Source organism: Drosophila pseudoobscura, chromosome X (assembly GCF_009870125.1).
Source record: "Drosophila pseudoobscura strain MV-25-SWS-2005 chromosome X, UCI_Dpse_MV25, whole genome shotgun sequence".
Lineage (NCBI taxonomy): Eukaryota > Metazoa > Arthropoda > Insecta > Diptera > Drosophilidae > Drosophila > Drosophila pseudoobscura.
Genome location: NC_046683.1, coordinates 56,962,539 through 56,984,410, shown reverse-complemented (window position 1 = coordinate 56,984,410; position 21,872 = coordinate 56,962,539). Strand labels below are relative to the sequence as shown.

The window sequence follows — 21,872 nt, the reverse complement described above, 5'->3', positions numbered from 1 at the left end:
CAAAGGCTCTTTAGCCTTCCTAACTCTAAACAGACTTAACCGTGGCCTTAGCAATGTTTTTGTATAACTAACTTTTAAGAAAATAAATAAAATAAAACCTTATAATTTAAAAAAAATTTGGCGCTCATTGTGGTTAATCGATTACTTATCGAAAGGTACCTGCTGCCAGAGGTGCAATATTCTTAAAGTAGTCTGGCGCCATCTGTTGAAGGGCTCGCGACAATTTGTTGTTGTGGAAACGAATTTTGCCCGGTCGGAAAATATATTTTTACTCTCTATACTATAGTTTGATACATTTTACTAAATTGATAGTTGTCTTATTTACGTTTTAATGTTTGAATGTGCTCGATGCGCCACTGAGGTTCCATCAGCAAAGAATCAGAAGAGAAGCAAATGACGCGCTCGGCCTACGATGTGCAACGGGACTTTGGGCTAAGCAGCGCCCTGCGCTCGGAAATCATTTGGGACTCGTACGTACATAGGATTATGCAATTGCACAGAAAATCTTAATTACTCATGCTCTCCGCATTCCCCAAAGACTAGCCCCAGATCAGGCTGAAGTGCTAAAGCAGAAGATCGAAAATCTGATCCTAGATAATGAGGCAACAAACAGCAGGAAGGTGGCAAAGCAACGCGAGCAACTGTTCCGAAATGTGTGGCTACAGCGGAAGTACACGAACCGCAATCTGCTCTCGGCCATTATCTACGTGCTGGTCACGCCCGAAATGGATGCAGAGCTGGCCCTGCAGTCCACCACCTATAGCTGCCATCCTGTATTCCGCACCCGCAAGTGCATAAAGGGCGAAAACAGCGAGGAATGTTGCATGATCTTTATCGACGAACACGGCCGGGTCTATGCCAATTGGGAGAAGTATGTCTTCGGAAATACTCTGCCCAAGGGTATGATGATAGCTCCAAGTCGTGGCATTTATACCATCACCAACGACGAGGATGCCGAAGTTCAGCTAATGGTGTATCCCACGCCAGCGTCTGGAGCGCGGCACAGAATCCTCAATGTCGGCGACAAGGTAGCCACTGTTGGTAGCCTTGTAGCAAGTGTCCCCGTGGCTGCCGCCTTGGCGGTTCCCGTAGGCGGACCCATCATTCTGGCCGCCACTGCTGTGGGCGTTGCAACGGCAGCCTATAGTACCTTGCGCTCGGCCAACCGCCTTTACGATCGTGTGCGGCATGGTCAGTCCACTTCCATCACGGACAGTGAAGCTCGGGGCCAATGGCTAGGCGTGGCCGGGGGTGTGGTCGGCCTGGGAGCCACAGGAGCTACCCGACTTATGTCCAGAGTGGCCGCAGCGGGCACCGAAGTGAACTGTGCCGCTCAGTTCGCCGTGAAGGGCATCAATGTGTCTTCTATTGTCATATCCGGCACGGGTGTGGCCAACGGTGTGTACGACCTATATTTGGTGAGTTGCTTGCAGTCGCGATGCCATTGGATATTTAAGTGCAGTTTCTTGTTGCATTTTGCAGAAAGTTGGCGACGATCAGACCTTGTCTAAACTGGATATTCTGCAGATTGCCTCGAGCCTGGTTATATTCACGCATTCCATTAACAATCTCCGCATAGCTTCCAAGGTGAGCAATAGACCAACATTGATGCGCGCGCTGCGCAATCAAACCAGGTAAGAAATACAAACCACATCCTTTTTTGATCACTGTTATAGAGTTCGATTATCTTGCAGAAAAGTCGTTAGGCAAATCTCGCAAGAGTCCATAAAGCTGCATAACGGCTCCGACAGCGGAAAGTTTGACATTGTGCGCACCTTTAATGATATACCCTTTAAGGAGGCCTTGCTCAGCTTGCACAAGATCAATGCGCATCTTTCGCAAGGAGCTTCTATGGTCGGTGCCCTGGGCGCCACTGTGCTGCCCAATTTTGTGAGCCTGGGCAGTGGGGGACAGATGCGCCTGAATCTGGAAATGCTGGGCACTCAATTTGGCAGTAAGTTTGTGGAGCACATCAGCAGTCTGGGCAACCTCACGGACGTGCTAGACGCTTTGGCCCGATACTTTAGCGATAAGGCGGTGCAGCTTTTTATGGAAATGACGCGTACCTTTGTGGAACAGAATATCGACTCGATTGACCGCACTCTGAACACGTTCGTTTCCACGGAGACGGTGCTCTATCGGATATTAATGCACTGCGTGCACACCTATGATGATTTTGCTGTGGATTTCCTTGAGCGTCATCGCCAGGACATCTTGGACGTAATCTCCAAGTACTTTCACTCCCTGCAGCCGCTCGACGAGGGGAACTGCAGCAAATATGAATGTGCCGTCTGCAGGGGAACGTACTATATAAGTGCTTTGTGATTCCTTAAATTGTTCAGGTATTTGTCTGTCTGTAAATGGAAATGTGATCATTAGATGAGTTTCAAACTTATGGCGTTCACTGTACAAGTGCCTTGTGAGATGCGAATAATTGCATTAAAAATGGTGTCCTTTTTTTTAATGTCATTCTATATTTTGGTCTTAAAAATTAAATATAAATCTATTTAAATGTACAAATACTGTGGCAAGAATTTTGGCCCTTCCAACGGTGGGGAAGTATAAGGTACCGAACTCTATAAGAGTTAGCGCGTCTTGTAGTCGGGTGGGTGTATAATCTAATCTAGGCAATGGACGGAGTGAGGCCATGGAGAAGAAGAACTAGCAGAAGAACTCCTCGTTGCAGCTGTTTAAGCAGCAGTAGGAGATGTTGTTGTACGAGCTGCTGGCATGATCCCGCTTGAAGCGCTCCTTCTTTTCGTGATGGATCTTCTTGGGCTTGTAGCGTGGCACCACATCCAGCTCGCTGAGACGGCGGTAATGGTCACGATTCACTTTCAGATAGCCACCCATGGGATAGTTACTCCGGGTGATGTAATGATGCTTGTCGTGCAGTTTGCCGTCTGTGAACAGTGAACAAAAATGGGAAACATTGTGTGAGAAAAGTGATCTTGAACTTGTGCCTTGAAAACGGTTAAGTTTTGCATCGGAACTGCTTTATGCAAATGCCCGAGCATTGCCGACAGGCCGTCTACAAATTTAAACGTGTTTTTGCCAGTTCCGAATGCAATTGTCGGGTTGACTGACTCTCTGACCTTATTCAGTCAATAATCTGATTTATCTGACTTATACTTACATCCCAGGCGATTCAGATGGTGATGGCTGTACTCTATAGACCGCTTGTCCCGCCGTGCAGCTTCGTCCTGCTGAAATAGATGCTCGCAGGCCTCCATCGCGACCGTCTTCATCTTCTCCATGGAGCAAAAGCTGCCCGAGGACTCCTTCAGCAGACAGAATACGCTGATCACCAGCAGTGTCCACCGGCACAGATTGAACTGCAAGAGAAAAAGACACCTTTGAGTGTATGGTGCAAAATTAAATCCCAAACGGCCTCCGCCGCCTAATTATAAATCGGATGACGCTGCAGCTCCAGCCGCTCAGAGATTTGTTATTTAAGTGTTACAACATCTGTATCTGTATCTCTGGATCAGGGATCGGGGACCGCATCTGGATGAACCACTTTGGGCTGACGACAGCTGGGATGTGGTGACGTCTCACTGCTGCCGCCTCCCCTGCGACAGCTTATGCGACCCATAAAGTGGGTCAAAAGCTCGGCTCAGTCCTAAACATAAACTGGAGCGCATTTGCAAGTCGTCTCAGCCAAATGGTAAATTTTAATTGCCGCTTTTAATGACCGAAGCTTCCCTGATATTACAAAGAGATGAAATGGAAATTATGTAATACGTACGCCCCGTCAGGTAGGCATTTCCGCATTTTGCGGTGACAATTTGTTTATACCAATCGGAATCATCTGGCGCATTATGCTTGGAGGAACCCCGGGAGGGGCAGAACAAAAGCGCATTCGCGAATTTTGATATTTTTAGCTGAATTATTTACACATTTGCACACACCCACTTTTCTCGATAATTAAGATATGTGTTTAATAAATATGTGAGAAGGTTGGATTAGAAAAATTTAGGGACAGGACTCAAATTCAACGGTCACAACTAATTTAATTAAAATGTATTCTGGCTCTACAATCCCCCATTTTTTGAAAAAATTTCGCTTACCTTTGCATTCATGATTGGTTGATTTATAAATAGTTATTCCTTTTTTGATATATCACAGCCCTTCCTTCGGTAGGGGGCACAATACGTATACGTATTATTTGTCGAGCAAAGGAAAGATCGCACAACGAACTTTTTTTACTGGCGTGTTCTCTGATCGTACAAACCCGACCACCGACCGTCACCTGATAAGCAACGAGCTCACAATGCACGCTCGATCCGAAGCCGAGCGGCATTTATATATAAATACGAGTATAAATACGGACCCGCGCCCCCGGGGGGGGTTGAGGTTCTCGACGCTGCTCTTGAGTAAGGGTGAGAGTAAGAGCAGTCGGCTGCGGCTGCGGTTGCGGCTGCGCACTCGGATGCGCTCTTTACCGTGACTCCTCCATCTCTGCCATCACGCGAAGACCATCACTGCTCAACTTCTTCAGCATGTATTTTATTCCAACATAATTCGATAATTCGACGAAACCTCATCTACACACAATATGTGCCATAATTGGTCACATGCCGATAAAGATATAGGAAACAGCTTACTGTCTAATCTATCACCTTGAGTCTGTAATGGAGGGGGGAGGTAGCTGTTGTGACATGCAGGTGGTGGTGAAAGTTTCCCTCTGGCATATCTAAGGCCTTGTTGCTAGGGGATTTCCACTCGTCGCGCCTCTCAATTTTTGCGATTGTCCACACTTGGTTCATAGATTTACATTTAAAGATGTGGAAATCCATAAAATCCATATAAGAACTAATTTCGAATATTCTTGTTAATCTTTATCAAAGTTAAGTGCAGCTGCAGCTGCTGAAATCTTAAGTAATATAGATTATTACAAAATGATTTCATCTGTATGTAAATTTCAAAGAACTATTCTTCTGTGGAATTGAGGAACCAATATTCAAATATATTCATTCTGCAATTCCAAGAACTTCCCTCGACTGCGTAAAAATCAACATTCATTTTTTGCAGTGCATTCTGGAGATCATACTAGGTGAATGATCACTCGTGCTCATTCTCCTACAGTTACTTCATTGTAGAAAAGAAGCAAAGTAGCAGCCGAGCAGAGCGGAGCGAGAAGCACTTTCAATGTCACTCTCACTCTCGTACGCATGCGTAATGGCATGCACTTCAGATTTCGCTCAGCTGGCTTCGGCGCGCTCTCTTGCGCTGGTGCTCGTGCTCACTTTCCGTTGCCGTTGTAGCATCAATGGATTGACGTTATACTGACATTGATCATTTAACTGTTGTTCCCAGTCCGAGCGTCATCGGGAACGCATCGCGTCGCGCTTTCGTCGTCGTTTGACTTTATTTTAGGTCTTCACCTCACTTGCATCCAAATCGAGGGAGGGGTGCGTTCATAATTGCTGTTTCGTTATAATTTTTGGGTTCATTCTTTTGGTACTCGTATTTTTAGCTGGTCTCTCGGTCAATGTACACTTTCGGCCGAGTTTTTTATGGCGCTCGCCCGATCGATGCAGTCGTGCTCGTGTCCGTGTCCGTGCCTGTCGTTGCATTTCTCGCATGCGGAAACGTTCTCCGGCCCTCGCGTCGTATACGCAACGCTGAGTCGCAATTGCATTTCTCCGCCTAGCCTCACGTATGAATACGCTGCCGCGCCTCGCGCCGTGTCCTTCGGAATGTGCATTTTTTCCCGCTGTCTCTACTGTCACTTAATCGAGCTAACGGTAAAGGCACGTTCGTCTCGAAATTTTGAGGCTAGCCGAGAATGTGCAAAACTTGTGGAGGGAGGAATGTGGTCGAATAGTTTGGCCTTTGGCTAAAGTATGCATTTCATTAGTTTTATGTTGTTGTATTTTAAATCTGTCCAGCAGCTCTTCTCATTCATAAATACAATTTCACAACCTGATTTCAGAAGCCGCCAGAAAACGCCACCGGCACTTGCGCACCATGTCAACGATCTCCAAGCAGCCTACATGCTTGGGCATACCTGGGCACGCACCCCGCCTGTCTCCCCCCATCATCATTTGCCGTTGCCCAACAGCCGAAATTTAAGAATACGAATTCCAAAACTGGTTCTCGTTCTAATACTCGTAGAGATAGCCATCGCCGGTGCCGAATCTGATTCCGATATTCGTGCAGTCTAGACGAGCATTGGCTTGGTCCTTCCTTGGCAACAAGAAATGAAAAGGGAATGTCGCTTCGTATTCCGAGAAGGGGAAGCATCAGAGGTTCAGTTCAGGAATGGGGACTGGGACTGCGACCTGGAAGGGACAGAGCAGAGCAGAGAAGAGAAGACCCAAGCGTGTGAGCTAGTGTTTTTGTTTTGATGCTGATGGCCTGTTCTTTGAACTGAGGGCGAAAGTGGTGCGTCACGTCATCTTCAGTGTCGTGTCTGACTTTGCCGGCGGCTTTGGCTTTGGCTTCGGCTTCGCCTTCTTCGCAGAGATTGTCGTTCACCTTTGCTATCTTCCTTTTTTCCTTTTGTGTGGCATGCGAAGAAGGGTTTCTCAGTGCACATGAGTTCAAAAAACTTTGGCATTTCCTTAGGAAACGATCGTGTTTCAAATTAGAAACCCTTTCCAGGGATCGCAACCGATGGTGGGGGCTATTAAATACTCTTTCACAAACAAATCCACAAATATGGTCAACTGGGGCCTGAGTGTGGGGAGTCACTCTGAGTCAGCACGAATACTACGATTGGTTGAGTCATGACTAATGCCGAATTTATTAGCATAGCAACATAAATGAATAGGCCTCCAGCACAGCCTCAGTGACATTCTTCATTTGAAAGCGAAACGGATAAATACAGTGCTTTTTGTTCCCGCTAGGGACCGCAATAAACCCTGTAGCGCCACCTGTTCGGGCTGCAGCTGTAAACACAATCAGCTGTTTGCCTCATAATAAATAATTTTTGTACAAAATGTTAGCCGTAAGAAAAACACGAGTTTTCGGCAACCTAAGCTGGTCCCGTTGGAGGAGCGATGCAGCGAAAGCCACCACAGATTCCGCCTCAACATTGGGAGATGCAAATAAACGCCAGCAGCTCCTCAACGAGCTGGCAGAGCCAATGGACCAAAAACGCCGGCCGGCCATCGATCCCAAGGAGACAAGTGTGATGCTGTTCCCTGGCCAGGGAACCCAGTATGTGGGCATGGCCAAGGATCTGTTGCGGTTTCCGGGTGCACGGCATATATTTGAATTGGCCAACCAAGTGCTGAACTATGATCTGCTGAAGATCTGCTTGGAGGGACCACGTGAGAAGCTGAATCGCACGGAGCATGCACAGCTGGCTGTGATGGTGTCTTCACTGGCAGCGCTGGAGCAGCTGCGCGAAGAGCGACCCCATGCCATTGAGAACTGCGTAGCAGCTGCTGGCTTCAGTCTGGGCGAGATCACTGCCCTGGTCTACGCCGGAGCGATGCCTTTTGATAAGGCCGTGAAGCTTGTCCAAGTGCGGGCCACAGCAATGCAGGCTGCCTGTGATCGGGCAGCGGGAGCCATGGCCATGATCTTGTATGGACCGGATACGAATCTGGGCGAAGCCTGCGCCAAGGCCCAACAATGGTGTCTGGACCGAGGAGTGGAGTCGCCCTACTGCGGCATAGCCAACTACATGTACCCGCACTGCAAGGTCGTCGCCGGCAATGTGGAGGCTCTGGAGTTTCTCGAAAAGAATGCCAAGGCTCTGAAGATACGTCGCATGAAGCGCCTGGCTGTCAGCGGTGCATTCCACACTCCTCTCATGCAGACCGCTGTCGAACCGTTCACCAAGGCGCTTAAGTCGCTGAGTCTGCAGGATCCCATCATCCGAGTCTACTCGAATGTGGACGGCAAGCCATACCGGAATGCCAGGAACATTCTAGTCCAGCTGCCAAAGCAAATCGTCCGGCCCGTTAAGTGGGAGCAGACACTCCACGAGATGTACGAACGGAAGCAGGGCGCCGACTTTCCGCGCACCTTCGAGTGTGGTCCCGGCAAAGGTCTGCTCCAGGTGCTTGAGAAAGTCAATGCCAAGGCCGCACAGTCCTGCCTAAATGTTTCAGCATAAATAAGATTCGAATCATCTTTTTATAAAAATGTATTTTCTTTGCTAGCGGAAACAGAAAAAAAAAGTTTAAATAGATCTTAACTTTTGTCATCTCTGGTGCGCATTCGATGGGCAAATGCGGCACCCTTGTTCTTGCGGAAGCTCTCAAAGGGATCGTTCAGATTATTGCCGACACCCTGATGGAAACAGAAATCATTGATTAGTTATTCGAGGGTTTTTAGACGGTTAGCCAGGTTTCCCTTCTTTGTACCTTGTACATGTCGCGACGATCGCGCACTTCGCCGCCCGAGATGGGCGCATCTATACCCTGATTCTTTGAGCCCAAGCCAGTTCCGGTGCCCGCCCATCCCATTTTCATCAGCATTTGATGGCCTTTATTAGTCTCCTCAATGAACTCCTGCGGCTTGGGAAAGTTGCTTCCCCTGAAAGTCACAGAAGAATAAACTAAAAATAAGGAAATGCAACTAAGGATGGGAATCATCTTACAAGAAGCTCGGAGGTGTTGGGGATCTGTCCCTATCCACACGCCTTGAATTGTTGTTGCCATTGTTGCTATTGGAATTATTGCGTTCAGCACGATTCTCACGGTTGCTGCCGCTGCTATTGCTATTGCTGTTGTTTTCACGTTCATGCCGCGGAGATCGGTTGCGACCTTTCCGACCGCTGGCACCGTTTCCGCCCCCAGTACGATTGCGGTGCGGTGGTGGCGTTAACGTCCGCTCCACTGAGCGGGAGCTCGACCGTGAGCGGGTCCTTTCACGACGCGGAGGTGTATGCACTGGGGAGCGACTGCGACTCTGTGAACTAGATAAGAAAATTCAAGAGAATCGATCGTATTCTATAATGACTTAAATCTAGAGGTATATTTGCGAATAACCAACCGATAGCATCGCTTATTGCCTTTCTTGGGCTGTGGCTTCTCGAGCACAATGGGACTGGGCGAGCGTGACTTTTCCCTTATGCCTTCCTTGATGTCTTCTTCCTTCTTCTTGCGCGCCCCGTTTTTCACCTTGTAGTACTCGTACAGGCCTAGCTTCTCCCAACCCTCACTGGAAGACGAAAGCATAATGAATCCCATGTCTAAGAGTCTAAGTGTACAGCACTTACTTATCCCTTGGCCGATCGTGGGAAGGCGCCGCATAGAAAGCATTCAGTGCATTCGTCAGGCGCTCGCTTTGCGGCGCCGGTGCTGGAACCCGTATGTCCGCTGGATCCAGTGACTTGTAGTTGTAGTCCTCCAGCCGTATGAGGGGAACCATTAGAGCGGCGGGCAAGTCGTAATAAGGCGCTGTGGGTATCTGTGGCTCGGCCAGAACGGCAGGATCTATCATTTCACCTTCACCTTGCTGATGCTGCAGGAGTTGGCCATCTTCCAAATGGTGCTTTTGCTCCGCATGAATGTCATCCGGATGTTGTGTGATAACCGCTCGAATAGCTGCGTTTAGCGCATCCAAATCCACTGCATTTGGATCGACATTTCCTTGGGCTTGTCGCAAACTTTGTGGATATCCGGTTAGTTGTTGCTGCTGCTGCTGGAGCTGTGGGATTTGATGCTGAAGCTGTTGTGGTATTTGCTGCTGAAGTTGTTGTGGATTTTGCTGGGGCTCGTCGGGATGCCGCTGCTGTTGATGCTGCAGCTGCATCACAGCCTGAATGGCTGCATTGAGCACGCCCAGATCAACGGGAGGCTCATTATTAGCTCCCTGTCCGGGCATTTGTCCATACTGCTGTTGTTGTTGCTGCTGCTGCTGTTGCTGCTGTAGGGCCGCTGCCACCTGTCCATGCAAGTGCATAGGCCCTGCAAAGCCTGGCGGCGGCTTCGACATGTCCGGAATGAAAAAGTTTGGTCCCCGTGGATCTCCGAAATGATTACCCGACTGCTGGGGCAGTTGTTGTTGTTGCTGCTGCTGGTGGAAATTGGCACCTGCATATATGTTGTTACCAGCTTGAGGATGCGGTGCCTCATTCGGTGGTGGCGTATTCATGTGTTCATGCTCTCCGGGCATGATTAACCGATGGGACATTAACGATGGTATGTTCTTCTGTGGCGTTCCGGCGACCTGTTGTTGAAGGAGCTGATGTTGCTGTTGTACCTTTTGTGCTGCCATCAGTTGTTGTTCGAGCTGCTGCCTTTGTGGCTCAAATTGTGCAATTTGCTGGCTGGCATGTTGGATAAATATCTGATGCTGTTTTTGGTAGCTAAAAAGGAGACATCGAAAGGTTTGAAAATTACACTTCAAACCATTCTGGGGGATGTACTCACTTGTCAAGGGTGGCCTTGGTGTTTTGTGTGAACTTGGCTGCTATATCGTGATGGGAGTTCTGCAGATTTGTTTTGTACTCCTGCATGGACGAGTCTGGCGATTGCAGCTTCGAGATGACGCAAGCATCAAAAAACTTTGCCTTGGACTCCCACAGGGACAGCAGCTTGGCGAGCTTCTGGCGCTGATCCATGCTTGCGACTATAGGGGAAAAGGTGAAAGTTAATATTCAAATTAAAAACGAATAATCTTTATTATACATACTTAGATCTGCGCTGCAGAACATCGGTATGACGACGTTCTCTAGGCTGTTCTTCAAGTCGTTGATGTTTTTGCGCATGCTGTAAATATATCGTGACGCTTAAACAACATATATCCTGGCGATGACACACACACATGTCTCATGTCAACGGTCCAGTGGGTGTCTGTATCAGTATCTGTATATGTGTCTGCCGTCTGTCGTCTAGCCCCGTCCCTTTCGGTTCCGTCCTGTCCAGCCGCTGTGTAAGCTAAGTAACAAAGCTGAATTGTGGCTCTCTGTTGCTTGGCTCTCACAGTTTTGGGTGTGTTTAACATACTTAAGGTTGATTGGGCGAACTTACCAATGGTGGAGTATATCATTAACTAAATATATAAGATGCAATTTTTGCTGAAACGTTGAACCATTGACCAAAGCCCTAAAAATAAATTAACAAACGAAAAACATATTTTTCTAGTTTTCTGTATGCACAACAACATTTTCCAAAATGATTTTGTTGTGCATGTATTGTGAATATTGTTGTGTTAGTCTGGGTCCTTTTTTTTTGTATTATTTCTTCTTTTTTGGTTTTGTTTTCTCTTGTTTTACTGATGATTGGGGTCTGGTGTGTGTTAAAGATAAGCTTCCTTAAATAAAATGATATATGGGTGGGGAGGTTGGTTTGTTTTCTGTGTGTGCTATTGTGTGTGGTGTGTGTTGGCCTAACTATGGTCTAGAATTCCAGATCAGATCTCATAACTATCATCGAATCATAATCATAATCATAATCATAAGCAACGAATCAATCTCGAGGCTCTCTGGGGGAGTCTCTCGCAATCGCTCGCTCAATTGAATCGATCATCTTTTGTCTCGTTAATATTTTCACTCGTTGAAAGAAAGAAACACAATTTCATTAATACATGTGGAGGATCATTAATTATATAAACTGAGGCATACTTCTTTAAAAGATATTGTAAAACGACATTGATTTTTGCGCTGTCGGTTGAATGCTGTAAAATCCAGTTCTTGCCTAAAATTGCAATATCAAACAGGTTACTCATATTGTCATTGTCACTGGGCATTAATAAGTTAATAATTTATAAAAAACATACATATATCAAATATTTAAATTGATTAAAAATTTCTTTGTATGGATCATTAAGTGTGTGTCTGTGTGTACGTGTGTGCATATGGAGCATACATTTTCGCTAGCTTATCATCTATGAAAAATATCAGTAATGGAGAATCTAATTGCATGCGGGCCGAGCTGCCGGAGCCGCCTGGCCACCGCACACTCATATTTACCTGCGGAGATGCTGTCCTTGGTGCATGCATCGATGATCGGCTGCAGGACTCCATCGAAATCACGAAGAACAATCCCCTGCTCGCCGGCCAGCTGCTCCAGTTGTGCCGTCTGCGCAGTCGCGATTGCCTCCTCGATCTGCTTCGTCTTTTGTGACATCAGCGCCTATAGGGTTTCATTTGGTTGGTGGTGTTGCGATTTTAGTTCGAATTCGTAGGTTTGGTATCAGTTTGGACATATTTTTGTTTTGTTTTGTTTATTGTTTTTTTGGGCACACAAAGGTATATTTTTGCGGTTCGACAAGGAAACGATAGTTTCGTTTTAAACAAATTTGAATTTGGGTGTTTTTTTATATATTGTTTTTTTGTCAGTTGGTATGAAGAGTATTTTTTATTATTTTTTTTTTGTTTATGTTTCAAAAAATATACAATAAAGCAAAAATTAATGTAGCATTGTAGATTGTAGATTGTTAATTCAATAGTTAAATCAAAATGAAAACAATATAGAGAATGTATTTGAGTAAAGCTGAAAGAACACTGGAACGCATCCACACTTGCAGAATAAATACAGAGAGGGGAGATCGATAGAGACCGAAACAGTGACAGTAAAGGTATAAGAAAGTAAGCAGCCCACAAGTTGATGAAGTTCGCCGGAAAACGAAGGAAACATACGGACGGTATAGCCAAACACTTCACAGAGCTTCAAATGATCAAACGACTTTTCGGGCTATCCTTTACAAAAGTTAATAAAAACTTCGGAAACTTTACAAAAGAGACCGTCATATAAGTCATGCCATTGCCATACTCGTATGTTAGGAAGCAATATTGAGAGATCTCATCTCCAAAGAGGTAATAAATCATTTAATATTGAGGATCCGTATCTGGGACTCAGACTCAGACTTTTGAAAAACAAGTGAGATTGATTGGCTGTGAATTACAGTAGGGAAGCAGTGTACCCTTCCGTACACACTCTGTACGTTCTGATCTCTTTGAAAAATGCTTGCAACAATACATACATATATATATATATAGATCTCTGGCCCACTACCAGACCGCATTATCAATGTTAATTTACCGTATGCTGTGCAGAGAGATTCGCTTCAGATTGCTTGATTTGCTCCCGCAGTGTGTTCTGCTGCATCTTGATGGCATCCAGTTGGGCCGTCAGGTTCAGGGTAAGTGGCGGGCCGTTGGCTGGCTGATTTTTTGTCGGCGTTCCGGGTCCGGCATTGTTCGGCGGCCATAAATGCGGTGATTGTTGCTGCTGTTGTTGCATCTTGTCTTGTGCGTTCTCGTGCAGATTGTTTGGAGCGGGCGGGTGCTGTTGCTGGTTATTTGGTGGAGCGTAGTGGGAAGGTGGTTGTGCCTGCTGCATCGGCGGCGGATGTTGAAGATAGTGTCCGGACGCTGGGCCCCCTGGCAGTTGTAATGGAACGCCTTGTTGCTTCAGCACTGGGAAACGGCAATCGTCAGAACGTCGACTACTAAAAAAGAGGCTCTCTCCACTCACATGCTTGCTCGGCTGCTACACGAAATTGATAATAGTTTGCAAACTCGCCTCCGTACAGGAACTCAAATTTTGGGTTGTTTTGCTGCTTTTGTTTGGTGATTGCTTCGAACTCGGGCCCATTGCGCGCTACGAACTCGGCCAGTTTATCTATTATATTGCGTAAATTGGCATCTGAAAGAAGGCAATTTTGTATATAAAATGTGAGCTGAGCCCATAAATCACTAGACGGGCGTGTGTGTGTGTGTGTGCTAGAACTCGTCTGACTGGGCGCCGTGTGATCCCCCCATCCGACCGGCGAGCCTCTTCAGGCCAGTATTTACCTCTTGGCGGCTGTCCATCCATCTTGTTGCAGTTTTTACTATCAAACTTTCTTGCAAATGACTAAATTCATTACTTCTTGCGTTTTTTCAGCGGCACTTTTCACCTAGATCTTCTTCTTGTTTTGTTGCAATTTGCGACGCCATGTTTACAATCGATGGTCGACTATCGATACTATCGTACAGAAATATAGATATCACCACTACTTTTTTCTCAATGGAAACACTAAAAACAATGAAAGTATATCGATATATTGACCAGCTCTAGAATGGGACTCATGCTGTTGCTACCCATGCCCGATTCAAAGAGAGCGAAAAAGAGAGCCTTAACCGATTTGAAGAGAGCAGTTCTGCCATCGATACTATCGACTGGATGCATAGTAATATCGATATCACCACTACCTTTTTTGGGCAATAGAAACACTAAAAACAACGTAAACAAATGCCTCGAGTGTAAAATTAGTTGAAGAGTCTTTTTTCAATGTAGCGGAATCTGCACACTTGTGGGTAAATGATGTAACCTAAAGATCGGCATGTCAAATCAATCTTGTAAACGTGGAATCCCTCACATTGCGTGGCAGTAATCTACGCGGCAAGCGCAGCACATAACTCTGTGATACAGACACAATCTTCGACTGAACAGAATGGGTGACGGTCAAGCCGGAAGCGTTATCAACATCAACGGGAGTGCGAGTGGGCAGCAGGCTCCGACATCGAATTCTCCGACCTTGACGAGAAAGTCGTCATCATCGGAGCTTCCGCCGGAATTGCGGATCCTGTGCTTTGATCTGACACACTACAATCAAACAACGCAGTTTCTGCTAAGCTGTGCGGGCGTCTTTATACTCTACATCCTATATGGGTATCTGCAGGAACTCATTTTCACGGTAGAGGGATTCAAGCCTTTTGGCTGGTTCCTCACGCTCGTCCAGTTCGGCTACTACATTGGCTTCGGCTTGGTGGAACGCCGCCTGGAGGCCTACAGATCGGGTCGACGTTCATTGTGGAACGTTGAGCCGGCGCCACGTTGCATTCCCATGAAAACCTACCTAGTTCTGGCTGCTCTAACCCTGGGCACCATGGGCCTGTCCAACTCGAGCCTGGGCTACCTCAACTATCCCACCCAAGTGATCTTCAAGTGCTGCAAGCTAATTCCAGTGCTTGTGGGCAGCATCCTTATACAGGGCAAGCGATATGGCCCGCTGGACTTTGCGGCCGCCTCCTGCATGTGCATCGGTCTGGCATGGTTCACCCTGGCCGATTCCCAGATGACGCCCAACTTTAATCTTCTGGGAGTTGCTATGATTTCGGGAGCTCTGCTGTGTGATGCGGCGATCGGCAATGTCCAGGAGAAGGCCATGAAAGAGCACAAGGCTCCTAGCAGCGAGGTGGTCTTCTATTCGTACGGATTGGGTTTCGTTTATCTGTTTGTAATCATGCTGGTCACGGGAAACTTTTTCAGTGGATTCGCCTTCTGCTTGGAGGTCAGTATAAGGCGTCTTCACTACTACATCATATACTATTATTATATCAATCGTTTCAGCATCCCCTTCAAACCTTCGGTTACGGGTTCCTGTTCAGCCTGTCCGGCTACTTGGGCATACAATTTGTATTGGCGCTGGTAAGAAGCAGCGGTGCGCCTATAGCTGCCACCGTGACAACCGCACGAAAGGCTGTGACCATCGCTTTTTCCTTTGTGCTCTTCAGCAAACCCTTCACTGTGCAGTGAGTAGCATTGAATATTCTGGTTTTCTCCCTACTCATCATATTTCTTCATCCAGATATCTTTGGTCTGGTCTGATAGTTGTGCTCGGCATCTATCTTAACGTCTACAGCAAAAAGAACAAACTGACGTTTGCGGACATCCGTTCCAGGTTTAAGCAATTCGGCTTCAGGCTAGCACGGTCACCAAGTCGAAAATTCCTCGTCGAAGTATAATTTGAATACCAAAAATATGCACTAGTTTTTAGTCAAACCGGAACAACGGCTTTCTATAAGAAAGCTATGTACTACAATTACTTAATTATATACTATACAAATCAGCTTCTAGTTTAATTAATCTCTATCTATCCATGTCCAACTCCATTACGCGCTTGAACAGATCCTGCCGTTCCTTGGCAGATTCCACTTGTCCCATCACGCGATCCAGGAACTGCTTCTGATGCTTGATGATAAACTTGTTGCACTGTATGATTGTGGCGCCAATGTATAGAGTGCGGAACTTGGCTCGCACGTCGCCTATCTGAAACTTCAAAGTGTGGGGCCATGTTTCAAATAATTTGATTTTTTACTTACCAGAGTAATCAGCGGCAGCATGCTCGACACGAAACGCTGGCCACGATGCAGACAGCGTATAATGGCTATTTTGGTGCGTTCATTGCAATATTTTACACGAAATCCATGCTCTATAATGCCGAGTCCGTAGACGCCATAGTATTTCTCCACATTCTGCAGCAGGCACTTGGCTAGACTGTGATCGTTCAGACGGAGGGTCTGCGTGGGTGTATAGGGCACAATTTGCACCGCTATGTATCTGGTTGAGTAAAATACCTTTATTGAAAGCCATCTTTATTTGTTTAATACATTTATTTACCTATTTTTGATTCGAACCATGCCGTCTTGCCACTTATCGATAAAATATACCGTCCGACCCTCAGAAATATTCCGAAACATACCGTCTAATTTACAAAATATACCGTAAATATACTTACGAATTCAAGTTCTATTTTACATATTCCTCGTTTTTGATATTCCGAGGATTATTACTAACTTTATAGAACATTTAGCCATCCACATAATTTTACCCAATTAATGAATCTACTTTCTACTTACCGGTATTCTTAATACTTGCTTTTATTGGATTTCTATATAACGTTAAAAATGAAATTTAATAGATTGATGAAATGGCGCTGCCAGACATGCTAAAATACAAAGTATCGTTGCATACGAATAATTCGTAAACAAATATTTTTTAACTATCTCGACGACCTACCTATCTCCGGTGTTTGACTATGAACTAAATGCAGCCACTATCAAAGTAAAGTACGTCACCTATCTGTAAATCTCGTTTATCAACAAGTTTTTAACGTTATCAGTGGTAATATGTATACATATAGTATTAGTTGCTTTCTAGTGATTAACCTCACTGCAATCGTTCGATGCCCACAGGGTTTATTCTTCCGCCGATCTATTATTTTTTGTGAATAGATTTTTTTAAAATGCTCCGTTTGACGAGAGCTGCCAGACAGCTGAAAAACGATATTAATCGAGCATATGGAACTGCGATCTTCAGAGCGAGAGAGGAGGTTCGGTTACATTTAAATATTTGAATGAAAACTAGAGCCGCTGTTTCGATTGTTGTTTGTTGAAGAGTGACTTGTAAGGTGTGTTTCTGGGTTGTTGGGCCGACGCACACAACTTAACTAATTTGCATGTGTTGATAAACACACACCTTTGCGGAAGTAAAACAAGAGCAAAACACGACTTTAGCGTTGGCCTGTTTGGAAACAATCAGGTGTGCTTTTTAATACAAATCCGGCTTCAGATTGATATTTTTGTCAAAATGTTTTGCCAAAAGGGCTGGAAGGGTGGCAAAGGGCATCTCAGTCAAGTTTTCCAGCTGTTAAGCTTCTTTACTGTGCAAGATCTTTACAAACCGGTAAATGGTCCCGAGACGCGTCTCCATATAAACAACTACACAGACATCTTCCTACATTCATAAGTATAAACGATTTTGTAGCTTCCAGCGTTCGCATATCAAATTTGTTATCAGTTTGCGGTCGACTGTCGTCGGGTTCGGTTTTGTGCAATCCATTAATATAACATTTATTTGACCGCAAAGGTAATTGAAAGCAGCTGGAAAGGCAGCAAGAAAATGTCCAAACAGACGCAGTCGTCGTACTTTGTGGGTGTAGACGTGGGCACGGGCAGTGCAAGGGCGGCTCTGGTGGCAGCCAATGGCCGGGTGGTGGAACAGGCGGTGCAAGAGATCAAGACGTGGACGCCGGAGCCCGACTACTACGAGCAATCGACCGAAGACATTTGGTCTGCAATCTGTAAGGTTGTCAAGGTAATAAAGGCGCCTCATTTGATAACCTTTGGCAGAGATTAGATTAACCTAACCTATCCCGATTTTACAGCATGTCATTGCTGGTGTCAAAAAGTCACAAGTCAAGGGCATTGGCTTCGATGCCACCTGCTCCTTGGTCGTCCTGGGCCTGAACGGATTACCGCTGACAGTCAGCAAGTCTGGTGAGGAGGAGCGGAATGTCATTCTCTGGATGGATCATCGGGCCGATAAGGAGACGGCAGAGATCAATGCCAAGAAGCACCCTCTGCTGCAGTACGTTGGGGGCCAGGTCTCCCTCGAGATGGAGGTGCCAAAACTTCTGTGGCTAAAACGGAATCTGTCCAAGACTTTTGGCAGCATCTGGCGAGTCTTCGATCTGCCCGATTTTCTGACCTGGCGTGCTACTGGCGTGGACACCCGATCCCTCTGCTCGGTTGTCTGCAAGTGGAACTATGACGCTGCGGCCAATAGCTGGAATGAGGAGTTCCTCTGTGGCGCGGGACTGCAAGAGTTGACTTCAAATAATTTTGAAAAGCTCGGCAGCGATGTCCAGCCGCCTGGCAAGCGCGTGGGCAAGGGCCTCTCTGCCTGCGCTGCCGAGGATCTGGGCTTGTCTGTGGGAACTGTGGTCAGCACTTCGCTGATCGATGCCCATGCCGGAGCCCTGGGTATGTTTGGCTGCCGTGCTGGTAGCTCTGAAGATGCCGACGATGTGCAGGGGAAAATGGCCCTGATAGCTGGAACCTCCACCTGCCACATGAGCATCACTCGAGAGGCCTGCTTTGCCAAAGGCATTTGGGGTCCCTACCAGGACGCCATTATACCTGGATACTTCCTTAACGAAGGCGGCCAGAGCATTGCCGGTCATCTGCTGGATCATGTGCTGAAGTCTCACGAATCCTACGTCGAACTCAAGGAATCGCTGGGGGCAGATAAGTATGTATGAGTACATTATGTTAAAAGTTAATCAATTATAATTCCATGATATCTTGCAGAAATATTTACCAGCATCTGAATCAGCTTTTGCCTGAGCTGGCAGCTGCCCGTGGCCTTAGCGAAGTGGGTTGTCTCACCCAGGATGTGCACGTCTGGCCGGATCTGCACGGTAATCGTTCGCCCGTGGCCGATCCCACACTGCGAGGCATAGTAGGTGGCCTAGAATCTGGAGTTGATCATACAGTTAACACATCGTAATGCCAATTGGTTCTTCACAGATCACGGGCCTGGATATGACTCGTGGAATCGAATCTCTGGCCATAAAATATCTGTCCTACATTCAAGCCCTGGCTGTAAGTACTATCCGGTACGCGAAAAGCTTAATAATATTTTAGTTTTTTGGAGTGTGTAACAGCCAGAAGAAAGGATTTCCGACCCCATAAAATACACATATATATTCTTGATCAGCATCAATTGCCGAGTCGATATAGCTATCTTTGTCTGTCTGTCTTGTGTGATATCTAGATATCAGAGACTATAAGGGATAGATCAGTTAAATTTTGTGTGCAGACCCCTGTGATATTACACTGTTACAAGTTGGTGTCCAGATTTTGCAACGTCCTAAAGAGCGAAGTCTGTGGCACACACAATTTTGATGACACGAGAAAACCGATAGCGCAGAACCACAGAGAATGATCACACCTATCATATCATTATTAAAGCTAAAAGGATGTTGGTGTGAAAGAGATAGAAACAGATGTATTCAGGTGTTGGTGTGAAAAGTGAAACAGAGAGAGACAGATATAGCGGAATAAAAAACAGTGGAGGAAAAATGGAAACAGATAAAAAGTCATAATAAAATAATGCATTAGGTGAAGAGAGGATAAACGAAGTGCAAAAATTAGCATTAGAAAATAACCACTACTAGTTCCACTCTTTCTCTCTATGTTTTTCCCACCTCTTATTACAAAAGCGAGCAAAATTCAAAGAGTCCGCGATGAGATTCGAAAGTTTAAATTTGTCACTTTAAAGAACAGCGATACCAAAAGGGAGACATAGAGAGAGTTCCAGCGGAAACGTATAATTACGTATGCAAAATATTGTATAAGTTACGTAAATCAAAAGCTCACATATGTATATTCCGCCTAAGTACCGGGTATAAAAGTAGAGAGGCGGACCTTGCCGTGGCTCACAACGTTCCTGCTCTTCTAATACAATATTTTGTTTCAGTACGGAACGCGTCACATCATCGAAAACCTATACCAGCACAAGCGGGCACCGTTCCAAACGCTCCTGTTCTGTGGCGGTCTGGCCAAGAATCCGCTGTACGTGCAATGCCATGCCGACATCTGCAACTTGCCCGCTCTGATACCGGATGAACAGGAAATGGTTTTGGTGGGAGCTGCTGCCCTTGGAGCTGCAGCCGCTGGCCACTTTGATAGTGTCGAGGTGAGTGGCACAAATATCCTACCCAATGTGTCAACAAAATAAGGTTCTCCATTTCTACAGAGTGCCTCGAAAGCCATGGGTGGCACTGGGCAGTTAATGGAGCCTAATAGCCAGACTTTGGAGTTTCACAATCGCAAGTACAAGGTGTTTCTTCGACTGCTGGAGCATCAGCGGCAGTACAGGAGCATTATGAACGGAGAGGATCGTTAAAATTTGTCAACACTATAATAATTTGTAATATATGCTTTACATTGCATAGGTACACGTGATTTCTGATTTTTGTCTGTATGTCTAAGCGATGAAGGCCGCGGATCTGGACACGATTTTGCCGCGACACACGGGGCAGTGAGTGGCAATGTGGGGAGAGCAGTCCTCGCATAGACACACATGGCCACAGGGCAGTAAAATTATCTGAAAGACAATGTCGCAATGTTATTGATTATGATGTAAATGTTATTACAGAGTTTTCTGTATTGCATCCACGTACCTCTTTGGGATTTGTTACGCAGACAACGCATAGCTGATCTTCGGATAGTGTGAGGGGACGACTGCGGCTACGGCGTTCGCGACGCTCTGTTTCCAGGCGGTTGTGTATTCTTGCCTCCTCTTTCTGCTGCTTTTTCTTGCGATATATTTTCCTTGCTATGAGGCCGATTAGGAAAGCTGATACGGCGCCACAAAAAGCAATCTTTAATCTGAAGTGTGATTAAAGTGTGTGTTAAAGATGTAAGTCAATTGAGGTTGCGTTCGACTTACATCCATGTCCATTTGGCGTCCTCAAACCGCTTAATGAGGGAAGATTTTGTGGCGGTGGTCAGAAATAGTCCTCCTTCCGGTGAAGGTTGCATACGCAATGAGTTTCCATCCAGCTCTAGCTTTCCGATGGCTGTCAGGAAGCTGCCCTCGCGCAGAACTTCCTCCGTGGTCTGGATGCCTTTTTGTCGTACGCCACTGAAGAATCCGAAGATGTGGTCAAAGGCGGAGAGTGTAGAGGGCTCGTAGCTGTCGTAGACAACGTCCACATCAAGAACAGCTGCGTTCAGGACATCCAAAATCTCCACGCCATGCTCTTGACTGCGCAACTCGAAGGGCATCTCGTTGGTAGATTTATGCAGAAGCTTGCACTGTTCCATCCACAAGCCGGAAAAGCCACGGGATATCCGGTGCTCGTGGAGCTTCACAATCTGCAGCACTCCGCTGACACTGGGAACCAGCGAGCTGCGCAGGGGCACGCCAATGGGCGTGACAGTACCCCGGATCACCGCATATGGTATACTTTTGGTCTGTTGCCGTTCAACAATGGATTTGAGATCTCCATCGATGTTGTATTGCGGTGCAGTCTACGTAATACCAATGAAAACAGCTGTTTCTGATGACAAAAACGTGCTCCTACCTTTAATAGTCCTGCAACCCTCTTGTTGTACATATATTCACGTACGCAGATGCCTAAAATAATTAAATCGACGCCGAGAGCAACAGATTCGTTTAGAATATCCATTTTTGGATATATTTTTTACTTGACTTTAATATTCGGTGTAATACTACTAGCTAGCTAAGATCCAAGCACTGAACACATAATTTGATAAGATAAATGAATCAATTTTTTACAATATTCTGATATTTTGACTTATTCTTTATTGGATAATTTATTTGATATGGTTTTGTCAACAAAAATGCATAAAATTAATATTACCAACCAGATGCTACACGTTTTGT

General features: G+C 46.0%; 8 protein-coding genes across 11 annotated transcripts; 4 read left to right on the top strand and 4 right to left on the bottom strand.

Moving 5' to 3' along the window:
- The first annotated feature begins 185 nt into the window (after positions 1-185).
- Positions 186-2,516, top strand: LOC6899938 (uncharacterized). Of its 2 annotated transcripts, none has more exons than XM_033382965.1 (4): positions 186-470; positions 544-1,418; positions 1,483-1,634; positions 1,695-2,516. In XM_033382965.1, the coding sequence occupies exons 2-4, from the start codon at positions 726-728 to the stop codon at positions 2,323-2,325; spliced, it is 1,476 nt and encodes a 491-aa protein (XP_033238856.1). In that variant the 5' UTR covers positions 186-470; positions 544-725; the 3' UTR covers positions 2,326-2,516. The 2 variants fall into 2 exon arrangements, with proteins under 2 accessions (XP_033238856.1, XP_002135306.2); XM_002135270.3 differs by having other exon boundaries at positions 539-1,418.
- On the bottom strand, positions 2,440-4,285 carry Ilp8 (Insulin-like peptide 8). The gene is made up of 3 exons (XM_001352399.4): positions 4,071-4,285; positions 3,137-3,335; positions 2,440-2,903 (listed from the first exon to the last, which is right to left on the bottom strand). Exons 1-3 carry the CDS (start codon positions 4,080-4,082, stop codon positions 2,662-2,664), a joined length of 453 nt encoding a protein of 150 aa, XP_001352435.3. The 5' UTR covers positions 4,083-4,285; the 3' UTR covers positions 2,440-2,661.
- Positions 4,286-4,968: 683 nt separating this feature from the next.
- Positions 4,969-8,149, top strand: beg (malonyl-CoA-acyl carrier protein transacylase beg). The gene is made up of 2 exons (XM_001352398.4): positions 4,969-5,847; positions 5,939-8,149. Exon 2 carries the CDS (start codon positions 6,947-6,949, stop codon positions 8,072-8,074), a length of 1,128 nt encoding a protein of 375 aa, XP_001352434.2. The 5' UTR covers positions 4,969-5,847; positions 5,939-6,946; the 3' UTR covers positions 8,075-8,149.
- On the bottom strand, positions 8,087-13,883 carry scaf6 (SR-related CTD associated factor 6). 3 transcript variants are annotated; one of them, XM_002135269.3, is made up of 13 exons: positions 13,706-13,883; positions 13,386-13,556; positions 12,951-13,327; positions 11,879-12,041; positions 11,531-11,603; positions 10,938-11,012; positions 10,600-10,676; positions 10,338-10,536; positions 9,182-10,273; positions 8,956-9,123; positions 8,561-8,878; positions 8,325-8,496; positions 8,087-8,250 (listed from the first exon to the last, which is right to left on the bottom strand). In XM_002135269.3, the coding sequence occupies exons 1-13, from the start codon at positions 13,725-13,727 to the stop codon at positions 8,152-8,154; spliced, it is 3,006 nt and encodes a 1,001-aa protein (XP_002135305.2). In that variant the 5' UTR covers positions 13,728-13,883; the 3' UTR covers positions 8,087-8,151. The 3 variants fall into 3 exon arrangements, 2 of the variants coding, with proteins under 2 accessions (XP_002135305.2, XP_015043562.1); XM_015188076.2 differs by lacking the exons at positions 11,531-11,603; positions 12,951-13,327; positions 13,386-13,556; positions 13,706-13,883 and having other exon boundaries at positions 8,112-8,250; positions 11,879-12,033; XR_004470004.1 differs by lacking the exons at positions 8,087-8,250; positions 8,325-8,496; positions 8,561-8,878; ... (1 more) ...; positions 9,182-10,273; positions 11,531-11,603 and having other exon boundaries at positions 10,484-10,536.
- Positions 13,884-14,074: 191 nt separating this feature from the next.
- Papst2 (PAPS transporter 2) lies at positions 14,075-15,745 on the top strand. The gene is made up of 4 exons (XM_015188074.2): positions 14,075-14,209; positions 14,284-15,186; positions 15,246-15,427; positions 15,484-15,745. The coding sequence occupies exons 2-4, from the start codon at positions 14,347-14,349 to the stop codon at positions 15,638-15,640; spliced, it is 1,179 nt and encodes a 392-aa protein (XP_015043560.1). The 5' UTR covers positions 14,075-14,209; positions 14,284-14,346; the 3' UTR covers positions 15,641-15,745.
- On the bottom strand, positions 15,636-16,399 carry Pop5 (POP5 ribonuclease P/MRP subunit). The gene is made up of 3 exons (XM_001352394.4): positions 16,296-16,399; positions 15,998-16,235; positions 15,636-15,944 (listed from the first exon to the last, which is right to left on the bottom strand). Exons 1-3 carry the CDS (start codon positions 16,373-16,375, stop codon positions 15,765-15,767), a joined length of 498 nt encoding a protein of 165 aa, XP_001352430.2. The 5' UTR covers positions 16,376-16,399; the 3' UTR covers positions 15,636-15,764.
- Positions 16,400-17,236: 837 nt separating this feature from the next.
- Positions 17,237-20,414, top strand: LOC4812107 (FGGY carbohydrate kinase domain-containing protein). Its single transcript, XM_001352393.4, has 7 exons — positions 17,237-17,360; positions 17,544-17,771; positions 17,842-18,707; positions 18,767-18,917; positions 18,986-19,060; positions 19,938-20,156; positions 20,217-20,414. Exons 1-7 carry the CDS (start codon positions 17,265-17,267, stop codon positions 20,364-20,366), a joined length of 1,785 nt encoding a protein of 594 aa, XP_001352429.3. The 5' UTR covers positions 17,237-17,264; the 3' UTR covers positions 20,367-20,414.
- Mul1 (Mitochondrial E3 ubiquitin protein ligase 1) lies at positions 20,363-21,809 on the bottom strand. Its single transcript, XM_001352392.3, has 4 exons — positions 21,550-21,809; positions 20,913-21,496; positions 20,644-20,851; positions 20,363-20,567 (listed from the first exon to the last, which is right to left on the bottom strand). Exons 1-4 carry the CDS (start codon positions 21,652-21,654, stop codon positions 20,448-20,450), a joined length of 1,017 nt encoding a protein of 338 aa, XP_001352428.2. The 5' UTR covers positions 21,655-21,809; the 3' UTR covers positions 20,363-20,447.
- Positions 21,810-21,872: the final 63 nt, after the last annotated feature.

Coding starts and splice junctions, on each gene's coding strand:
- LOC6899938 (XM_002135270.3), top strand. CDS start 394: ATGACGCGCTCGGCCTACGATGTGCAACGGGACTTTGGGCTAAGCAGC. Junction 471..538: donor TCGGAAATCATTTGGGACTC/GTACGTACATAG, acceptor CATTCCCCAAAG/ACTAGCCCCAGATCAGGCTG. Junction 1,419..1,482: donor GTGTGTACGACCTATATTTG/GTGAGTTGCTTG, acceptor TGCATTTTGCAG/AAAGTTGGCGACGATCAGAC.
- Ilp8 (XM_001352399.4), bottom strand. Junction 2,904..3,136: donor CCATCTGAATCGCCTGGGAT/GTAAGTATAAGT, acceptor CACTGTTCACAG/ACGGCAAACTGCACGACAAG.
- beg (XM_001352398.4), top strand. CDS start 6,947: ATGTTAGCCGTAAGAAAAACACGAGTTTTCGGCAACCTAAGCTGGTCC.
- scaf6 (XM_002135269.3), bottom strand. CDS start 13,727: ATGGATGGACAGCCGCCAAGAG. Junction 11,013..11,530: donor TTACAATATCTTTTAAAGAA/GTATGCCTCAGT, acceptor ATTTATTTTTAG/GGCTTTGGTCAATGGTTCAA. Junction 10,537..10,599: donor GTTCTGCAGCGCAGATCTAA/GTATGTATAATA, acceptor TTTCCCCTATAG/TCGCAAGCATGGATCAGCGC.
- Papst2 (XM_015188074.2), top strand. CDS start 14,347: ATGGGTGACGGTCAAGCCGGAAGCGTTATCAACATCAACGGGAGTGCG. Junction 15,187..15,245: donor GATTCGCCTTCTGCTTGGAG/GTCAGTATAAGG, acceptor CAATCGTTTCAG/CATCCCCTTCAAACCTTCGG. Junction 15,428..15,483: donor AGCAAACCCTTCACTGTGCA/GTGAGTAGCATT, acceptor TTCTTCATCCAG/ATATCTTTGGTCTGGTCTGA.
- Pop5 (XM_001352394.4), bottom strand. CDS start 16,375: ATGTTTCGGAATATTTCTGAGGGTCGGACGGTATATTTTATCGATAAG. Junction 16,236..16,295: donor ATGGTTCGAATCAAAAATAG/GTAAATAAATGT, acceptor TTACTCAACCAG/ATACATAGCGGTGCAAATTG. Junction 15,945..15,997: donor TGCTGCCGCTGATTACTCTG/GTAAGTAAAAAA, acceptor TTGAAGTTTCAG/ATAGGCGACGTGCGAGCCAA.
- LOC4812107 (XM_001352393.4), top strand. CDS start 17,265: ATGTTTTGCCAAAAGGGCTGGAAGGGTGGCAAAGGGCATCTCAGTCAA. Junction 18,708..18,766: donor GAATCGCTGGGGGCAGATAA/GTATGTATGAGT, acceptor GATATCTTGCAG/AAATATTTACCAGCATCTGA. Junction 20,157..20,216: donor GCCACTTTGATAGTGTCGAG/GTGAGTGGCACA, acceptor CCATTTCTACAG/AGTGCCTCGAAAGCCATGGG.
- Mul1 (XM_001352392.3), bottom strand. CDS start 21,654: ATGGATATTCTAAACGAATCTGTTGCTCTCGGCGTCGATTTAATTATT. Junction 20,852..20,912: donor GACGCCAAATGGACATGGAT/GTAAGTCGAACG, acceptor ATCACACTTCAG/ATTAAAGATTGCTTTTTGTG. Junction 20,568..20,643: donor GCGTAACAAATCCCAAAGAG/GTACGTGGATGC, acceptor ATTGTCTTTCAG/ATAATTTTACTGCCCTGTGG.